Source organism: Rhinopithecus bieti, unplaced genomic scaffold (genome assembly GCF_001698545.2).
Source record: "Rhinopithecus bieti isolate Rb0 unplaced genomic scaffold, ASM169854v2 scaffold_42565, whole genome shotgun sequence".
In the NCBI taxonomy this organism is placed as follows: domain Eukaryota; kingdom Metazoa; phylum Chordata; class Mammalia; order Primates; family Cercopithecidae; genus Rhinopithecus; species Rhinopithecus bieti.
The window spans coordinates 969,145-990,282 of NW_016818029.1; the positions used below are offsets into that span (position 1 = coordinate 969,145).

The window sequence follows — 21,138 nt, forward strand, 5'->3', positions numbered from 1 at the left end:
GTTGGCTACCAAATTAAATATAACACAAATTCAGAAAACTGCATAACACAAATATTCGTCTTAATGAATGACTGTGTCAGAAAATATTAGAGACTTTCTCCTTGTGACCTACTCTATCACCGTCCTTTGGTTCTTCTCATAATCACTATGTGGATTTTTAGTTTTTTAAGTGACAAGGTAAAATTTATTCCCTGTTGAAAGTCCATCTGCTTCATTTTAATTGTTCCTAATTTATCTTTTCATGGAGGCACATTATTGCCATCTCCTTATTGACATATATCAGAAAAACAGCTAAAGGTTCTATCAATGGTTCTTTTTTTTAGGAGCTTGTGCAGTGGAGGGGTCAAAGAAAACTGATGTTGAGGAGAGACCAAGAACAACACTGATCATCTGTCCGCTTTCTGTGTTAAGCAACTGGATTGTAAGTCTTTAAGCCCTTTAAAAATGTAGCATAATTTGTATTTTATCTATAAGGTAAAAAGTATTCTGTTAAAGAGTCATTAATTGGGGAAAATATACTTGGTCATCAGTTCATATCTAAGTTCAAATACTCGTCAGATGAATTGGATTATGTTTGCTGAATTGAAGAAATTTTTCTTTAAAGATATATGGTAGAGAAGGTAAAGGAACATAATCAATTGCTAACTTAAGATTTTGTTTGTATTTCTGCCTTTGCTATTTTTGTCCCCCAAAGTGGGAAAGATGTATAGTTTGACTCCTCTACATTTACAAATTGACTCTTGGAAGTCTCTTTTCTAAGAGCTCTACCAACAGCAACTGACTTTTATAACAATAACAACAGTTAGTCAACTCATATTTATTTGGTTTGTCCTTAACCTCTTTTTAAGGATTTTTCTCATTTAATTCTCATAACTATTATCCTGATTTTCCAGGTGCCCACATTGAAACACAGAGAGGTTAAGTAACTTGCCTAAGGTCATCCAGCTAATAAATGATGGATCTTGGATATAGTTTCCAACATTTTGAATCTAGAGCCTGTCCTTTTAAGATTACCCACCAGAATTTTTTTTTTTTCCAGATTGCTTTTCTGTTCTGAAACATTGACATTGGAATGGAACCTTTTCATTAATTGTTTATTTGCAGCCTGGATATGTTTTCTTCGTAGTTTGAGCTTCAAACTTCTGGTTATAGTGAAATAATGACTCTCTTGGAATCCCTGTGAATATAAGGACCACTCACCACTCTTGCCACTTCCAAGTTATCTGTTTATCTCTCCTCGCCATTCTTCTTAGAGGAGGAAGAGATCGTACTCTTTAAGACCAGTATTTAACCTCTACATTGGATTCTCTCCTTTCCCACATTTGCTTATCCGTTCTTTTTTCCCTTGTTTATTTGGTCTCTTCCCACTGGCTCTTTCCTGATGGATACTCAGGTATTTTTCATTTTAAAATGCATTCTCTTGATATGCATCTTTAAGTTGCTGCTCTTCTGCTTTCCTTCACTGTCATACTCTTGGGGGTTAATTTCTACTTTGTGCTTTTACTTACTAATTCCTTAATTCATTGTAATCTGGCTTCTACCATTAGTTCTCTAAATTGCATTGGAAAAGACTACTTGTGATAGTCTAATTGTCAAATTTAGTGACCTCTTCTTGGCTTTATATAGTCTTTTTTTCCATGACATGAATTATCTTTTTTTATATAAGTTTTTGGTTTATTTATTTTAAAAGAAATAAATCCACCTTGTCCTGATTAGTGTATCATTTTTCCTCTAAGGACCGGAAGAATGAATGTTAATGGTCTGTTGTTATTTTTTTATTCCAACAAAACTGTTCTTTCTTTAATTTGTTGTTTGTTATGGGAGGGATAGTTCATGGGTATTTGAATGGCAGTTTTGGGATAAGGTTTAGAGTATTAATGGAGGTATAAACAATATAACTGCTATTATTTTAGGGCTTGGGGTATAGAGATGTATTTTTAAAATGAGCAATCAGTATTTAATTATAATTTTATATTTAGAAAAGTTCAGGTAATGTAAAGTTCAGAAAGGAAACTGTGGCAAAATCTTGCCAGGTGAGATCATGCACACTGAGTTTAAAGGAATGAAGGGTGGTTTGGCATATAGGGATTCATGGTTGTGTTAGTCCATTCTTGCATTGCTATAAAGAAATAACAGGCTGGATAATTTAAGAGGTTTAACTGGCTCATGATACTGCAGGCTTTACAGGAAGTATGGTGCTGGCATCTGCTTCTGGTGAGGCCTCAGGAAGCTTACACAACCTCAGGAAGCTTACACTCTTGGCAGAAGGTGATGGGGATCCAGCATCACATTGCCAGAGTGGGAGCAAGAGAGAGTGGAGAGGTGCTACAAACTTAGAAACAACCAGATCGCGCGTGAACTTAGAGTGAGAACTCACTCATCGCCAAGGGGTTAACACTAAGCCACTCAGGAGGGATCCGCCCCTATGATCCATACACCTCCCACCTCCAGGCCCCACCTCCAGCACTGTAGATTACATTTCAACATGAGATTTGGAGGGGACGAATATCCAAATGATCTCAGTGATCAGTAATTAAAATTTCACAGTCTCAACAAGATACTCTCTTCCTGGCTCTCAAGTAAAGGATCTAGCATTCTGCAGAGCAGGCTAGAACTGACTTATATTCCCTTTTTTGTCTTCAAATAATCCAGGTAAAGGAGTAGAAGCTGGGTACCAATCCTATTTCAACCACATATTTGTTCTAGGTATTTAGGCAAGTAATCTCATGAAATAACACCTATTTCATTTTCTGTTGAGAGGATGATATATACATACATCGATAGAAGAGTCTAACACTGTCTAGAAATGGAGTAACAGTAGTTCTCTCCCTTCATTCTCCAGAAAAGCTGATTTTCTTCTATTCCAAGTGTAATCCCTTTATAAACATGCACTGTCCCATTTCAAGGCCATCCACTGATTCAGTTTTCTCATATTGGATTCTTTGTTATGCTGGATTCTAATCTCCTTTTCTTCTTTACCAAATTTATTTAAGAAATTCTTCGCGTTTTCAGCTTTACTTTTTCATGTTTTATCCTCTCTGCATTTTTGCCTTTATTATTTCATGTTTAATACTTTCTTCAGTCCTTGGTAGTCTGGTTTTTGCTTCCACTCCCTACAAAAACTCCCTTTGCAGAGATCTTCAGACTTCAATTTGCCATGTCCAATGAGCTACCCTTTTCCTCTGCCTTGAATATGTTACTCATTTATTACTGTTTTTGTTACGTCTTATTTTGTAAGCTATCTCTAAACCTTCTTGTAAAGAACGGGAATGAAGATAGATGACAAATTAAAAGTTCACCTTGTTTTTTTTTCTTGAAACTTTTATATTCTTTGGATCCCAGGCCTTTAACCTTTATGTTTGTTGTCCTGACTTAACTGTTTCTCTTTGTTCTGGTTCCTATTAAATCTGCCTTTTCTGTATTTCCATATAATATGGAGTTTTTTTAAAAGAGTATTTTAAAAAATGTTGATTAGATCTCCATTTAGTCATCAAGATTCAAAAAGTACCAAAAGTCTGACACATGTGCTTTCCTTTTTTTCTTTGCTGGATTGTTTTGTTTTGTTTTGTTTTGTTTTGTTTTGTTTTGTTCTGTTTTTTGAGACAGAGTCTTGCTCTGTCACCCAGGCCAGAGTGCAATGGCGCATCTCAGCTCACTGCAACCTCCAGCCCCCAGATTCAAGTGATTCTACTGCCTCAGCCTCTTGAGCAGCTGGGATTACAGGCACGTGCCACCACGCCCGGCTAATTTTTGTATTTTTAGTAGAGACAGGGTTTCACCATGTTGATCAGGCTGGTCTTGAACTCCTAACCTCGTTCCCCCCGCCTCGGCCTCCCAAAGTGTTGGCATTACAGGTGTGAGCCACTGCGCCTGGCCTTTTTTAAAGAAAGAATCTTGTTCCATCACCCAGGCTGGAGTGCAGTGGCACAGTCTTCTCCTTACATATTGGTATTCTGTAGACTCTGTCCCTAACGTTTGCTCACTGTACATGCTCTCTTTAGGAAATTTCATTCATTCTTACAGCTGTAAATACTGTCTGCTGTTAAAACTTTAAAATTCATACTACACCTCTCACTTTTACCTACAGGTAATTATTTATGTTTTCCTAGTATACTTCTTCAATCAGGTATTCTATAGTGACCAAAAATGATAAAGGTTTAAAATATTCGTCTTTTTCTTACTTGGATGCCCACTTTTCCTTTTTTTTTTTTTTTTTTAAACTTCCTTATATTTTAATCACACAATTCTAGGTAGTCATTGAAGTATCAGAACATCTTAATCTTATTATTATTATTCATATTTCATATTTAATTAGTCCCCAAGTCCTATCAGTCTTGCCTTAGTTTCTTTATTTCACACCTGTCCTTTCCACCCTATTCCTACTTCTACCGTGCCGGTTTAGGGCTTCATCATCTCTCCCCTCATAGTTTCCGTGCTGTGTCTCCCTGGTATCTTCTCTTTTCAACTTAATCAGGCTGGCTTTTTCTGCTGAAAATCTTCTAGGTCTGGTGTTTTCATGATTAAAAAATAATAATAAGTTTTTAAAACTGATCATGTCCTCAAGAAAGTCAGGGATGATTATTTGTTCTTCGTTTTTAGTTACATCACTGTCGTAGTTGATACCTGGCAAGTAGTAGGCCAGTTAATAAATGAATGAAAGAAAGTGGCTACAGTGCTTGAATCTCTGCCCGCATCTTTGAAATGGTGGTGGTGGTTCTTTTACTGTTTAATTTTTATATTATTAAATCTGCTAACTAATACAGCATTAAAGAGCCTTCTAATTAAAATATTTTATAAAACTCATTATTGTTTTAAAGAACTTTGGATTTTCCTCCTAAAAATGAATCAGTTGCTGATTGGTAGGGCCAAATCAATTTTAAATAATGCGTTACTATTACTGTGTGTGTGTCATTTTTCTTATTGTTATTATTTTGGTCTAGACTGCAGGAAACTTGATTTCATACAATTTTAGTAGTTGGATTTGTCACACTACTGCCAGGGCAGTTACTTTTTTATACATATATTAAGTCTGACACTAATCTGCTCATTGTTAAAAATATTCCTAATTTTTCTTTAGGACCAGTTTGGACAACATATAAAATCAGATGTACAGTTGAATTTTTATGTTTATTATGGTCCTGATCGTATTAGAGAACCGGCCTTACTTTCAAAACAGGATATTGTTTTGACTACATATAATATTTTAACTCATGACTATGGAGTAAGTATTGCTGATACTTAAGAGATCTTTTAAAGATTGAATGTAAGAAATATGCCACAGGTTTCTAGAGTGTTCCAAAATTCAGGTTTTATACTTTTTTTCTTTTAAATACTTAATAATATATAGAAAATGAATGGTTTTTTTTTTGCTTGTTTTTTTTTTTTTTTTTTTTTTTTTTTTTTTTTTTTTTTTATTAAAGGGGGGGTGCATTTTTTTTTAGTGTTTTTTTTGGAATTTTTTTTTTTTTTTTTTTTTTTTTTACTTTTTGCATTAAAGGGGGGTTGCATCTTATTTAGATGCTAATTTAGGAATATTTTTCTTTTCTCCTCTCCTCCTCTCCCCCTCCCTCTCAATGAAGTTTTGCTGTTGTTGCCCAGGGTGGAATGCAATGGCACAATCTCAGCTCACTGCAACCTCTGCCTCCTGCTTTCAGGTGATTCTCCTCCCTTAGCCTCCCAAGTAGCTGGGATTACAGGCATGCGCCTTCACACTCAGCTAATTTTTTTTTATTTAGTAGAGATGAGGTTTCACCATATTGGTCAGGCTAGTCTCGAACTCCTGACCTCAGGTGATCCACCCACCTTGGCCTCCCAAAGTGCTGGGATTACAGACGTGTGCCACCACACCCAGACAGGAATATTTTTCATTTAGAACATTTTAAGTTAAGATTTTAAATTTGGATTGTAAGTATATAAAGGAATTTGTAAATGAATTCTATTTTCTTTTTTAATATTCTGGAAAATTATTTCCTATCACAATGATTTGATTAATATCTCAGTTTGAAGGTATGCTTTTTTTGTAGTTACAGTTCATAAGTTTTCCAATTAGTCTAATTGATATTTACCTTTATAATTCCAATTGTTCAAAAGTTAAAATTTTTTGAAAATACCATGCTATCAAAATTTCAGTCTTCTGGTAAAAATATTACCTTTTATATAAAAGAAAGTAATGTTGTTGAATTCAAGTAATTCTTACAACTGCCATTTTCTATATCATTGCTATGTTTTAATCTGAGGTAGAACAGTTCAGTGTATTGACCAGTGACTCAGCAGAGAGCTAGACTGCTTGGGTTTGAATGCTAGTTCTGCCATTTATTACCTATAGTGCTTTGGGTAACATACTTAGCAGTTTGTGCTTCAGTTTTCTCATCTACTGTAAAATTAGGTGTGCTAATAAGTACTTATTTTATAAACTTGTGAGTATTCAATAATTATTGTGCTTAAAGCAGTACCTAGCACAAAGTAAATCTGATATTAAATAATGATAGCAACTAGTTAGCAAATCATATTAAGTACTATTTTACTTTCCTGTGTTTTTTAATTCATATAAAACATTTATTTCAGACTAAAGGGGATAGTCCATTACATAGCATAAGGTGGCTAAGAGTGATCCTGGATGAAGGACATGCCATACGAAATCCAAATGCTCAGCAGACAAAAGCTGTACTTGACTTAGAATCAGAAAGAAGATGGGTTTTGACAGGTAATCATAGCATTAAACTTATTAAAACCTTAAATCTCTAAAATGTATCGTTATGTGAGTTAGTAAAGTAACTTAGTAAACTTCAAGTGGGTGTAAAGTCTGCCCCAAAATTAATCCTAGAAATAATTTAATCAAATGTTTTGAGTTGTTTTTCATAATTGCCCATGATATAACAACATTTGACTTGCTGATAATTTATGGAACAGTCACTAGACTTATTTTTGAACCTTGGAAATAGAGTAGACACTCTAGTCATCCAGTCATAATCCTGATTTTTGTTTCCCATCCTCGAACCTGTTTGCCATTCACAATACCTTTACTGGAAGGTAAGGAAAAGAATGTAAACTTAAACTAGTTGCTTTTTCCTTCTTGCTAGTGCTGCTGCTTTAAAAACCAAATAAGCAGATGTACTTGATAAGGAGAAAGTATTTTCCACAGTCTTTTTCTTGGCTAGTGTGGCATGTGAGAGCTAAAAATTAGAGCACAACTGTATCTTGAGATGTGTATATATTTAATAAAGGATTATAGTCAGCACTTGTTAGTTTAATTTAATTGATAATGATGGGCCTGGTACAGAGTGCTCATTTTCAATTGTTGTCTTCTCTGATTGGGCCGAATAGATATTCTTAAAACAGTTTCCTGTTATTTCTAGGGACTCCAATCCAGAATTCTCTAAAGGACTTGTGGTCTCTTCTTTCCTTTTTAAAACTTAAACCATTTATTGATAGAGAATGGTGGCATAGAACAATACAGCGTCCTGTCACGATGGGAGATGAAGGAGGACTTAGGTAAGTAATTTCAGACAATGATTAATACTAGTTACAAATAACTGTTAGTAGCTTGAACCAGTTGGCACTTTCTTTACTATTTTAACTTGACTCTTAACTTTTCCTTCTAAAAAGTGTTTATGGCTTAATGCCTTTGTCTTTCAGAACCTAGTGATGCTTGTTTGGAAAGACAAAGATTTCTAATAGTCAGTAACTACCCTTCACCTGTTTTGGCTACACTGAAAGGAAAGACATAACTTTGTGTTTTTTGTGTGTTGCTAAGCCCCAAAGCCCCAAAACCACCATTAACAGATTTAGCAGGAAACATTGTATATCCTTTGAGGCTCTAATGTGCATTAAGTTTTCATATCTTATATAGCTTTATTTATTTGTTGTTTTTTTGTTTTGCTTTGTTTTGTTTTGAGATGGAGTCTTACTCTGTAATCCAGGCTGGAGGGCAGTGGCGCAATCTTGGCTCACTACAACCTCTGCCTCCTGGGTTCAAGTGATTCTCCTGTCTCAGCCTCCCAGGTAGCTGGGATTACAGGTGTGCAACAGCACGCCCCGCTAATTTTTGTATTTTTAGTAGAGACGGGGTTTCGCCATGTTGGCCAGGCTGGTCTCAAACTTCTGACCTCAGGTGATCCTTCTGCCTCAACCTCCCAAAGTGCTGGGATTGCAGGCATGAGCTTCCGCACCTGGCCTTATATGGCTCTATATAGTGAATGATGCGATGTCCCGTGACCTCAGCAAAAGTTGTGTAGGAAAGTTTTATGTGGTTGTTTCTGGTGGAGATGGAGACAGACAAAAGTTGAGAACGTAAATTAAAATTCAGTAATAGCCATTTTGCAAGATGTAGACTAATATGGTTCAACTTTTTGACTAAAGCGCCGGTTTATAGACTGAATATTTGAGATTCGTTAGTGGGACATAAAATCATTATAAAGGTGGTAGCCAGCATTTAAAAAGACAATGAAATAGAGAAGAGATTAGTAAATATCAGAGTGCATGCTACATAGTAGGTATTATTTTGTGAAATATTTGTTTTGTATGTGTTTGTATATTTTTGCTAGATAGAATAAAATGTGTTTCTTACTGTAAGTTATAGTGAAAAAGCTTCAGGAACCACTAACCTAGTTGGCAGTACTATCCACTTGATTCCTCAAAACCAACTATTTAAACTCCAGGAAATTGTATTTATATTTCAATTTTGGGAAAAAACAAGAATTGATACGTCTCTTTTTTTCCAGTACTGAGAAGGAAATGTAAAGATTGTGGAACCTGTAAAGGATTTTGTGTGTTCTGAATTACCATATTATCTTTTATTGTGGAGGCACTCATTATTTTATACAATTACTTATTTATATACTTTTGATTTTCACATTACAGAAGGTAGTATCTTACCCATATTTGTATTCTTACAACATTTAATTCAGTGCCTTGCACTTAATAGATACTTAGAATCTGAGTGTTTACTGTTTGGTGATGGAGTTGACAGGACAGTTGAAAAGTAAAAGAGTTAATGACTGGAACAAAAATGACGAGCAGAGCTTAAGAAAACAAGGACAGGATATAGAAAGATTAAACTATGATAAGTATTGAGGGTAAATTTCCATACATTTATTTTAATAACTTTATTTTTGTAGTATACTTCTGTGATTATCAGATTGGTTAAAACCCCAAATAGGGGATTTTAAAAACACTTCTACAGAAACTGTAAAACAGTAACAAATTAAAATGTTATGTTTTGTTCTTCTTGGATCAATTTATATAGAAATTAAAAGGTACATAATTATTTGTTTTATTCTTATTAGGCGTTTACAGTCCCTAATTAAAAATATTACACTTAGAAGAACAAAGACAAGCAAAATTAAAGGAAAACCTGTTTTGGAGTTACCAGAACGTAAAGTATTTATTCAACACATTACACTTTCAGATGAAGAGAGAAAGATTTATCAGTCTGTGAAAAATGAAGGCAGAGCCACTATTGGAAGGTATGGAGAAAGAAAGCCATGTTAAAAATTAGTTTTTGTTTACTTTGTTTCCCATTCACTGAATGACATTATTTAGATGTGTTAGCAATAGTTTGAAGTATACTGAAAGATAATTTGCTTCTATGAATTACAGTGTTTTTTACAAATTAATAGTTAAGGTGAATGAAATAATAGTATAATTCACCAGGTAAGTAATTTCTTAATAAGAGTTAGGAAACAATTTAAAGCTTACATTAAATGACAAGTTCTCAATTGCTAGCCAGAAGATTTTGCTTGCTTCTGTTTCCAACATCCTATGGAAATCTGGGAATAGGGACTGATGAAACAGGTTTAACAAGAAGATTAAGGATTGGTAGAAGGTATGAAATTCTAGTCTAAGCAAGATCAGGTTTAATGTGAATGCCCATAGGAACAGAATGAATAAGAGACAAGTGAAAGCAGAACAGGACTGTGAAAGGGGAATCTTCAAAACATAAAAACTTCAGTGAGGTAGGTACAAAGCAGGTTTGGTAGGAATTAGAGAGAGTGGGAAAAATTGTTCTAAGCAGGAGATTTCTGAGTTCAAAATCTTACTTCTTTTCATATTCATTTTTTCAACAAAAATTTATTAAGTGCCCACTGTGTGCCAGGCACTTGTACACATTGGGATACAGCAGAATAAAACAGACAAAAATCCCTGCACTCAAGGAATTTATATTTTAATAGGAAGAAACAGATAATTTAAAAACATGATTAAGTTTTAAGGAATAAAGCAACGGAAGGGGATGGAGAATGCCAAAGCTGTTTTAGCAGGGTATTAAGAAAGACCTCACTGAGAAGATGATAAATAGGTAAAGATCTAAAGGAAATTGGGATTAAGGGGTGTTTCAGCCAGAAGGAAGAGCAAGTGTAAATGCTCCCAGTTGGGAGCATGCCTGATGAGCTTGAAGAATAACAAAGAAGCAAGTGTGGCTGAATAGTATGAACAAGAGAGAAAATAGTCATGATATCAGAGATATATTGGAATGGGGATATGTAATGCATATATTGAGGACTTTGGCTGTTACTTTTTATGACAGGAAACCTTAAAGGGTTTTGAGCCAGGAGAGTGACATAATCTGATTTATATTTTTAAAAGATCACTCTGGCTACTGTGTTCAGATTTAGGTTATTTGAATAGGAATAAGGTCAGAAGTAGGGAGACCAGTGGCAGTCAAAGTAAGAGATGATGGTGGTTTTTACCATAGTAGTAATAAAGGGAGTGAGAAATGATTAGATTCTGTTAAATTGTGAACGTAGAACCAACAGAACTTGCTGGTTGATATGTTAATGGCATGTGAAAGAGAGGAATCAAAGATAACTTCAAGCCTTTTTACCTGAATAACTGAAGGGATGGAATTGCCGTTTACCAAGACAGGTCTATGGGAAGAGCAGAGGTTTTTTTAAGCTAAGATCAGAAGCTCAGTTTGGACACATTGATCATAGGATGCCCATGAAGTTTCCAATCAGAGATGTCAAATAATTAGTTGGATAGGAGAGTCGAGTTCAAAGTCACCTATGTGTGGATGGTAATTAAAGCCATGAGATCACCAAGGGAGTGAGTAAAGTCAAAGAGATCTAACTATGAAGACAGCAATGGCTGGTGAAATAGAAGGAATCTTCTAATAATTAGCACATGGTAGGCACTCAAAAGAGATCTCTTAAACTGAAATGCTGAGTATGGGTAAGTTATGACTGTGCCAGGGAATAATTAGTGTTAGTAAAGGTTATTCTATTTGAAAAAGTTGAAAAACTTTAACTTAATTGAAACTGTTCTCAGAAAATGTTATTTTTAAAGTACTCTTTTTAATAGGCTATATATTTACTAACATTTATTTAGCACTCACTAGGTGTTATACATTGATCTAAGTGCTTTAAATGTATTCACAGCAATCCTGTTAGGTCAGTATAATTATTATCCACATCTTATAAATGAGGAAACTGAGGCATAGAGCAGTTTAGGTGACTTATACTGTTGTCACACAGCTAGTGAATGACAGGACTGATATTTAAACTCTGGCAGTTGGGTTTGGAGCTTGGAAGTTTAATCTTTGTATTATTTTGCCTATTCCTTGCATTCTTGAATATTCAGAAGTGTTTGTTGCCATAATACTAACAGTACTAATACTAGCAGCAGATTCGTGTATAGCAAATATAGTCCAGGCACTATTTTAAATACTTCACATGTGTTAAATTAAATAACAGTAGTTGTATGAGATAGGTACTTTTACAGTGCCACTATTACGACTGAGGAAGCTCGAGACATAGGTTAAGCAACCTGTCCAAGGTTACATGATTAAATTGGCACAGGGAAGTTTTTAATTCATGACCAGCTAGCTCTAAAAATTTGTACTCCTAGTTGTTAGGCTGTATTTCTTCTGTTGCCTTAAAATACTTAAATATCAGATGGTCTGGTTATATAATTTTTGGATCTCCCATTTCCTTAAGAATCTACATTGTCATTGTACGACACTGTATTTTGTATAGAATGTTTCTGTGGGGAAGCCTGGTTTGTTTTTTTTTTTCATCTAAAGTTCAGCAACTTCTCTGTTGACTTTCCCTGGGACATGTGATACTATTTAAATCTTTAGATTCCAGGCTTTTCCCCTCTTCTCTTTCCTGGAAAGCTTTCTTTAAATATCGTTTTCTGCTCCATTATTTTATTTCTCTCTGTGTATGTTAGATGTCTTTTATCTGCGTTCCATAGGTATCATTTTATTTCTGATATTTTACATTTTTGTGTTTAATCTTGATTTTCTCAATCCTGTTTCCTACATCCTTTTTTCTATGTTTTTATCAGTGACTAGTCTTTTTTTATATTGGCTTATATTGGTTTCAGTGTGACTTTCATTTCTCTGATGATTCACTGTTTTCTTTCACTTTCTTGAGCCATACCAGCTCATTTTTCAGCTCCTTATGTTCTCTTGCCATATTTTTTCAAAGCTCTTTTTCCCTTTTTTTGGGAGGAATTGTTTTATTGAGTGGTTTTAAATTGTGACAGTATCCTTGGTCATAATTTTTATTTGCTCTGTGGCAACATTTTTCTGCTGAGTTTTCTTTCACTGCCATGTGTTCCCTACCTTTGCTCTCTGCTGATTATTACTTATATTTTAATATCTTGAGTTCTTCTTGGACTAGCTGCTTGCTAGTCTAGATGTACGTAAAGGGAAAGGTCATAATCATGTCCCAGACCAGCAGAAAATAACTCAATTTACTTAAGAGTCAGGGTTACATGTTGAGTTACTTAAGGTTTTATTTGTACACATAAACAGAGATCAGAAACTTTAGGGGTGCTTGGAGTGTAGAGTGCTGTGCCCATAGTCTTTTTTTGAAAAGCTCAGTGCATCTGTATGTTTCTGTGTTCAGTTTACTTTCCCTCTTTTTTGATAAAAATTTCTCCAGGGAAGCTCAAGTCACCAAGCATGCACCCTGTTCCTGTTTCTGCACATGAGAGGTATTGATTTTCCCCTCAGGGCATGCCATCCATTTTAAAGAATTATGTTTTGGCAGCTCTGTTTGAGATCTGCAGTCATCTCTCTCAGCATCTTCCTATCTGACTTATACTGCAATTGCAAGTATTTCTCATATATTGTGCCTTATTGTTAAAGATCTCTCCTGATTTTATTAGTTTGCTTTTCTATTTTTCATTCTTGTTTTGGAGTAATTTCTAGAGAAGAAAAGAACAATACCATTTTACTCTGCTGTTTTAGAATAGGAAGTTATTGTTTAGCGGACTTAGTAATATTTGACATTTTAATCTCTAGGTATTTTAATGAAGGGACTGTCTTGGCACATTATGCAGATGTCCTGGGTCTTTTGCTTAGATTGCGGCAAATTTGTTGCCATACTTACCTTCTTACAAATGCAGTGTCTTCCAGTGGCCCCTCAGGTAGGTAAATTTGTTTGCTTCATATCATTGTATTTGTCAGAGATACTTAGATAAGAATGATCAATTTTTTTTATGCGGCATACATTTAGTTATTTTGTTCTGTCAAATGGAGATTGCTTTTAGTGTGAGACTCAGCTAGGAATATATTCAATAATTTTTTTTTGCCAGTGAAATGGAATTATAATGAGGTCTTTCCAGGAATTCCAGTGATAGATACCCTTTGATGAAAGATTCATATTGGATCTGCCTTTTATTGTGTGCTGGTATGTCACTATCATGTTATAATGATGCTTCTCTATGAGGTATATTACGTGCGTTGGCTACTATTTTGGCTTCTGAATGTTTCTTAAATTTCCAATTTAAATTATGCTTTTTGCCTGTGACAGAAAATGATGAGAGACTTTCCCTACTGGCAGTCGAAACTTTTCCTTATATGAGATAGATTAACTTGTCATATTACAAACCTTGCTCTGAAATTAATTTTTCAGCCTTTTCTCTAGGAAATGATACACCTGAAGAACTGAGAAAGAAGTTAATAAGGAAGATGAAATTAATTCTGAGCTCAGGTTCAGATGAAGAATGTGCAATTTGCCTGGATTCTTTAACAGTTCCTGTGATAACACATTGTGCACATGTATTTTGTAAACCCTGTATTTGCCAAGTCATTCAGAATGAGCAGGTTAGTTTTTTGCTCAGTAGAGGTTCAGTGTTTGATACAGTAGTGTACCTGTCTTTAATAAAAGATAGTATATGGAGTTTTGCACTTGGATTTAATAATACACCTTTGATAGTTAATTATTCTAGTATTTTAATAGGTGATATATTTCTCCTAATGCAACACTTTCAACATAAAAAGATGTTCACAATCAATATCGTAATTACACTAACTTTACATTATTGCTGTTCAATAAATGGATTGATAAAGTGAGACACAAAGGTAATTTTAAGTTTTCTAGTAGTCATACTCTTAAGTAAAAAGAAACATTAAGCTAATTTTAATACATTTGTATTTAACCCAGTATATCTAAAATATAAAAAGTATTAATGTGATGTGCTTTTTTTTTTTTTTTTTTGAGACGGAGTCTCGCTCTGTCACCCAAGCTGGAGTGCAGTGGCTGGATCTCAGCTCACTGCAAGCTCCACCTCCCGGGTTCACGCCATTCTCCTGCCTCAGCCTCCCAAGTAGCTGGGACTACAGGCGCCTGCCACCTCGCCCGGCTAGTTTTTTGTACTTTTAGTAGAGACGGGGTTTCACTGTGTTAGCCAGGATGGTCTGGATCTCCTGACCTTGTGATCCGCCCGCCTCGGCCTCCCAAAGTGCTGGGATTACAGGCTTGATGTGATGTGCTTTTTGCAAAAAACTAAATCTTCAGAATTTGGTGGTAGTGTATACTTATAGCACACCTCAATTTGGCTTAGCCTCATTTCAAGGACTTAATTGCCCCATGTGATTATTGTCTCAACCATTGTGTTGGATAAGGTAGGTCTAGATTCTTTTGTGTGGTTGAATTTTTTTTGAAGTAGACTAGTTTGTTAAGCAGTCATTCAGCTAGGGTAGAATTTTTTTAAACATTTTAAATTGATGTATGTAGAAAAAATGTATAAATTCATGATTAAATAGCTCAGTGAATTATCATGAAGTAAATATATTCCTGTATCTACTGCCTTGGTCCCCTTGTGGCCCCTCCCAATCATTTACCCTCTCCCTCTTCCCCAAAAGTAACCCCATTGTATTGACTTTTAAATAATTTTACCTTCAGAATTATTTTATTGTAATGATATTTTATATATAGTTATTTAAGATAACTTATTAGCAGGTTCAAATGGGTACAACAGATGTTGCTTTGGAATGAACTTGATAGGATTTAACAGATCCTAGTAGCTTTATAAGCTGTTATAAGCTTTATAAGCTTAATAGCTTTATAAGCCATTAAGATGGATTTTTTTTTTAAAGAATAGTACTAAATAGTGTAGCTCTATTGTATTTAGGTTCAATAAATTGTTATTCATGAATTTTTTTTAAACTTGCTTACAAACGTTATAATATTTAGTTTCTTACTGTTGCTTCTAGCTAGTCCAGATCACATACGTTTGCTCCCTCCTTTACCCATTCTACTTATCACATTATGTCTGGAATTCAGCATGTTCAGATGTCTCTTAAATGGATGAAATCTATTAAAAGGTTTAATAAAATGTTAGCTATGAGAGATACAGATTTTAGCATACATTTAACAATTTTTAGGCATATTTATATTTGTTCTTCTGTTAAGTGTTGCTCATACTTTGTTCTTTCTTATATAGCCACATGCTAAATGCCCTTTATGCAGAAATGATATACATGAAGATAATTTATTAGAATGTCCTCCAGAAGAATTAGCATGTGACAGTGAGAAAAAGTCTGATATGGAATGGACATCCAGTTCAAAGGTAGAGTACTCAGGTGCAAATATTTGAGTACTTGTTTTACCTTTATATAAGGAAATATACACAGTATATAAAAATCATAATTCTGCTTTCCTTCCTGTCATTTTAGTATTCTGTTGTTGACCACTGGCTGTTTATTTTTAGTAGTGAATTTGAGAGGAAATAGAATGGGTTCAGATTATTATAGTGTTCTTTCAGTCTTAATTCTTTGTTTTAAATGAGTAGTCTTTTGCATTTTAGGGAAATAACATTTCAGGACTTTTCTTTATGATAAAACTTTCAGACTAATTTTATTGATTTAAAATGGAATCTAATGGACATCTTAATATTTTTTCAGATTAATGCGCTAATGCATGCATTGACTGACTTAAGAAAGAAGAATCCCAACATAAAAAGTTTGGTTGTTTCTCAGTTTACAACATTCCTGTCTTTAATAGAAATACCACTTAAGTAAGTTCCACGGTGTTTTTCACTTTCAGTAAAAGGATTTTATATAATTGTATTGATTTGAATAGCCAAAAAAAAAAAACTTATTTCTTTTGCCAGTTTTAGTCATTTTATCTAAAAGATACTGAGTCACAACAGAGAATACTTCCTGGCAGCACAGGAATTTAAAGATTAAGTCCTGAATTTATCAGAAAATGACTGACTGCAGTGTCTAGCATATTAATAAGTGTTCAATAAACATTTGTTAACATAAATGAGTGAAAGAATTTATTGAAGAGATTTGTGGTTACTTAACTCTGTTTTATTTTTATAATGATAGTGTTTGTTGCTTGTATCTTTTCTTCCCCCATTAAGAGCCTCTGGATTTGTGTTTACTCGTTTGGATGGTTCCATGGCCCAAAAGAAAAGAGTTGAATCAATTCAGTGTTTTCAAAACACTGAAGCAGGATCTCCAACTATAATGCTTCTGTCCTTAAAAGCAGGTGGAGTTGGTTTGAATCTGTCTGCAGCTTCTCGAGTGTTTTTAATGGATCCAGTAAGTAGTTTTGTAAATTTTTTCAGAACCTTAGTACTTCTTTCAAAAAAATAGACAAAAATAATATTTGGTAAATACCTTCATAGTTATAATTAACTGTGAATATTCTTAGGCAAACTTTAGAAATAGATAAAAATTTAGTAAATGTGGATTAAGAGCTTTCTCTTAAGCACTTTACTGAAATCCTCACAACATCCTTATGAGGTAGATAACCATTATTAAATGCTGTGTTTTGGCCAGGCGCTGTGGCGCATGCCTGTGATCCCAGCAATTTGGGAGGCCAAGGTGAATGGATTGCCTGAGCTCAGGAGTTTGAGAGCAGCCTGGGTAACATGGCAACATGGCAAAACCCCATCTCTACAAAAAAAAAGTGCCAGAAAAGTTACTCGGGTGTGGTGGTGTGTGCTTGTAGTCCTAGCTACTTGCAAGGATGAGTCGGAAAGACTGATTGCTTAAGCCCAGGAGGTTGAAGTTTCAGTGAGCCGTGTTCCTGTCACTGCACTCCAGCCTGGGTGACAGAGCAAGAACCCGTCTCTGAAAGAAAAAAAAAGAAAAAAAATGCTGTTTTACTGAAGAGGCAACTGAAGCACAGAAAAGTAAATAATGTGCCCAGTATCACACAGTAATAGGCAAAACCAGAATCATAGTCCATGTATTTAAGTACTATTATGCTATGCTATTCTACTTTTCTTCTATAATAAATCTCTATTAACCATAATGCTTTTTAGAGTAGTAGTTCATTCAGCTGACAAATAATGAGATCCTGCTTTGTGTCAGTTGTTATAGGCACTGGGAATCTAACTATAAACAAGATAGACAAAATGACTACCATCATGGTTCTAGTGGTCTTAAGCTTTAATGTGCATACAAATTAGGTAAATGCAATTTCTTTTGCATTCAACTTAGAGACTTAGGCGTTCTAGGATTAGACTCAGGAAGCTGCATTTTTAGCATATGTCATAGGTGATTCAGGTATAGGTAGTCTAGGATCACAATTTGAGAAACAAATGATCATTAATGGAATGTTCTGAGTACATTTCAATGCCTAATACAGTGCAGTCACTTGTGGTTGTGTGTAGTACAGGCATAAGGGTAGAACAGAGGCTAAAATTCACTTTGAACTTTACTCACCAAGCTGTGTGACCTGGACCTGCTTTCACATAGGAACATGTTTTTCTACATGTACAAAGGGGCTGTTTGGCTTGAAAGGACCTTGGACTAATTCATTTTCTAATTTGCACTGGGTACTATGTGGGCTAGAGGCAACCTCTGCTGTTTCTGTGCATTCAGACTTAAGATTTGTGGCTGTAGCTTGTTGCCTGAAACTCAGAAGATTTTTAACATGTAGAAATTCTACTGAGATACAAATTTTAGTTACTTGGGTGAGGCTACCTTGTTGATGCATATATGTTTACTGAGGCTTCCTTTTTCCTCCCTCAACTGAGGGTATCCTTCTCAGTAAGATTGGGTATCCTCAGCAAGATTATAACTCGGGTCATCATACTTAGGCCTTCATGGGTGAATATCGTGGATATGGTATGGTCTGTTGTATTTTCCTTTTTTTTTTTTTTTTTTTTTGAGACGGAGTCTGTCTCTGTGTCACCCAGGCTGGAGTGCAGTGGTGTGATCTTGGCTCACTGCAAGCTCTGCTTCCTGGGTTCACGCCATTCTCCTGCCTCAGCCTCCCGAGTAGCTGGGACTACAGGTGCCTGCCACCACGCCCGGCTAGTTTTTTTTGTATTTTTAGTAGAGATGGAGTTTCACCGTGTTAGCCAGGATAGTCTCGATCTCCTGACCTCGTGATCTGCCCGTCTCAGCCTTCCAAAGTGCTGGGATTACAGGCGTGAGCCACCGCACCCAACCCATCATTTTATTCGTTAGCTTAAAACAATTCTCATGATCAGGTCTGTGTTAATTAGCTAATAGTACTTTTTTTAGCTCAGCTTTAAAGTCTAACTTCAAATACTGATACAGAAAATTGCATCAAAAAAACAATTTTTAGGACTTCTGACTCTTAAAACCCTTTTTTAATACTTTTATTTCATGNATTGATTAATCAACAAATACTTATGTTGGGTGCTGACACATATGTCGGGCCCTGTATTAGGTATTAGAAGTAGTATTATGGGGAGGATGCCTATTATAGTGATTGGGAGGGTGGATTTTTCTCCCAGAGTATTTGTGATGTTAGTATCTGACTTCAGGCAGAAAACTTTCAGTCAGAAAAAGATGAATGAATACTAGTGAAATGAAACGACAAATGCAAAATACTCAAAGATCAGGGCAGTAATAAAGCAATTCATCCATGTTCTCGTTAGGCCTGGAATCCTGCTGCTGAAGATCAGTGCTTTGACAGATGCCATAGACTTGGCCAGAAGCAAGAAGTTATCATCACAAAAGTGAGTTTTTAAACAAACTATTTTAAGACTAGGTTGATATGATTTTTACAATTAAGTAATGCACGAATACATTATTATAATGATTGAGTGGAATTATGCAGAGCAAAATATAAGTCACCTTTTTCCTCCTTCAGTAATTTAATATATGCTGTTTAAGGGCCCTTTCTTTGTACATACATTTATGTTTATGTGTACATCTCCTTAAAAACATTCTTTTAAAGATAAATGAGATTATACTTTATTCTACAACATATTTGTTTCCGTTAAAACTGTACATTGGAGACTACCTCAGAAGTACATTTAGATGAACACATTTTTAAAAATAGTGGTAAAATACAAAATTGACCATTTTGAAGTATACAGTTTAGATGCATTAAGTACACTCATGTTGTTGTGCAACAGCCATCACAGTCATCTATCTCCAGAACTTTTTCATCATCTCAAACTGAAACTATTTATCCATTAAATAGTAACTTCCCATTCCTCTCCCCCTAGCCCCTGGCAACTACCATTCTACTTTCTTTGAATTTGACTACTCTGCAAAACCTTATAGATACATCATAACGTATTTAACCCATTAAGTTTTTTCTAATAAAAACAGTGCCATAATGAGCATTATTATATATAAATCTTTGCACATAGATGCAAGTAATTCTTTGGGATAAGTTAAGAAAACTAGAATTTTGGATTTAGAATTTTTATTAACTATCAAGTTGGTTTCAAAATAGGATTTATATGAAAATTGTTAATTTATGCTTCTATGGCCAAAAAAGTGCTGTTCTAATTTGCATTTACCTAAAACCTTGAGTATATTTCACATATCTTGTTTATTAACATTTTCTCTGTGAATTATTTATATCTTCTGTCCAGTGCTCATAGTTATGGTACAAATAGTTTTATAGTATAAAGGACTCCCTGATACAGTCTGACTTTAAATCTTCTGTTTATGTATGTTAAAAATGGTTTATCCCATACTCTTCCTTATCTTTAAACTGCATTTTTTTGGTCATGAAAAGCTTTAAAATTTTATGATTTAAAACGTCAGCGTTTTTTTTATACATTCTAGGTGTTAAGGTCTTACCTAGGACAGATGGCTTTATTTTCACATTTTTTCAACTATTCTGTATTTACTTATGGTTCTTTTGGAAGATTTTATTTTTTGTTTTATGATTTGTGACATGAGTCTAAGCTTATTCTTTTATCAGATGAACAATTTGTTCTGTCACATCACATCACTTTTTTATTTGAAAATTCTAACTTTTTCCCTACTAGTGTGAAATGTCACTTTTATCATAAACTAATTTATATATATTGGGTCTTTTTCTAGACTATTCTATTCCATTGATCTCTTTTCCTTTTCTTAGGGCAGTATTACTCATATCACAACTATGGTTTTCTAAAGTAAGTTTTGATATCTGATAGGGTAAAAGATTCTGATTACCCTTTTTGAAAATTGTATTGGTGGTTATTATTATTACTCTTGAATTTAACTTTAGATTTTGGTTATAAAATCCCATTTAAGATATCTTGTTTGAGATTTGTTGAATTTATTATTACTTTTGAGAACTATCTTTCTTTATAAATAAGGAATGTTTCCATACAGGAACATAGGATCTCTTCTCCATTTATGTAGATCTTTTATGTATTTCAGTAAAATTTTATTATATAACTTTAGGTGCGGCAGTAATTGGGACTTCTTAAATAATGTTAAATAGGACCAGATAGTGACCATTCTTCACTTGTTTCTGTTTTGTTGAGAATACTTTTATTGTTTCACATTAAATATGTAAGGTTGAGATAGTCATTCGTAGTTAGGGTATTTTAAAATCAAGTTTTATCAGGAATGAGATGATCATGTTTTATTTTCTCTTTGTTAGTGTTATGAATTATACTAAAAATTTATTTTTTAATTTTTGGGAATGGTTTTTTTTTTTTTTTTTTTTTTTTTGAGATGGAGTCTCG

General features: G+C 34.4%; 1 protein-coding gene across 2 annotated transcripts in view; it reads left to right on the top strand.

Moving 5' to 3' along the window:
* HLTF (helicase like transcription factor) overlaps positions 1–21,045 on the top strand; it is a 53,482-nt gene extending 32,437 nt beyond the window's left edge. For both annotated transcript variants that reach the window (XM_017856558.1, XM_017856559.1), the window contains exons 14-24: positions 324–421; positions 5,078–5,221; positions 6,565–6,703; positions 7,356–7,491; positions 9,285–9,464; positions 13,247–13,371; positions 13,872–14,050; positions 15,673–15,798; positions 16,133–16,245; positions 16,597–16,777; positions 19,096–21,045. In XM_017856558.1, coding sequence (XP_017712047.1) covers positions 324–421; positions 5,078–5,221; positions 6,565–6,703; positions 7,356–7,491; positions 9,285–9,464; positions 13,247–13,371; positions 13,872–14,050; positions 15,673–15,798; positions 16,133–16,245; positions 16,597–16,777; positions 19,096–19,188 — 1,514 coding nt within the window. In that variant the 3' untranslated portion in view covers positions 19,189–21,045. The remainder of the gene's footprint in view (positions 1–323; positions 422–5,077; positions 5,222–6,564; positions 6,704–7,355; positions 7,492–9,284; positions 9,465–13,246; positions 13,372–13,871; positions 14,051–15,672; positions 15,799–16,132; positions 16,246–16,596; positions 16,778–19,095) is intronic.
* Positions 21,046–21,138: the final 93 nt, after the last annotated feature.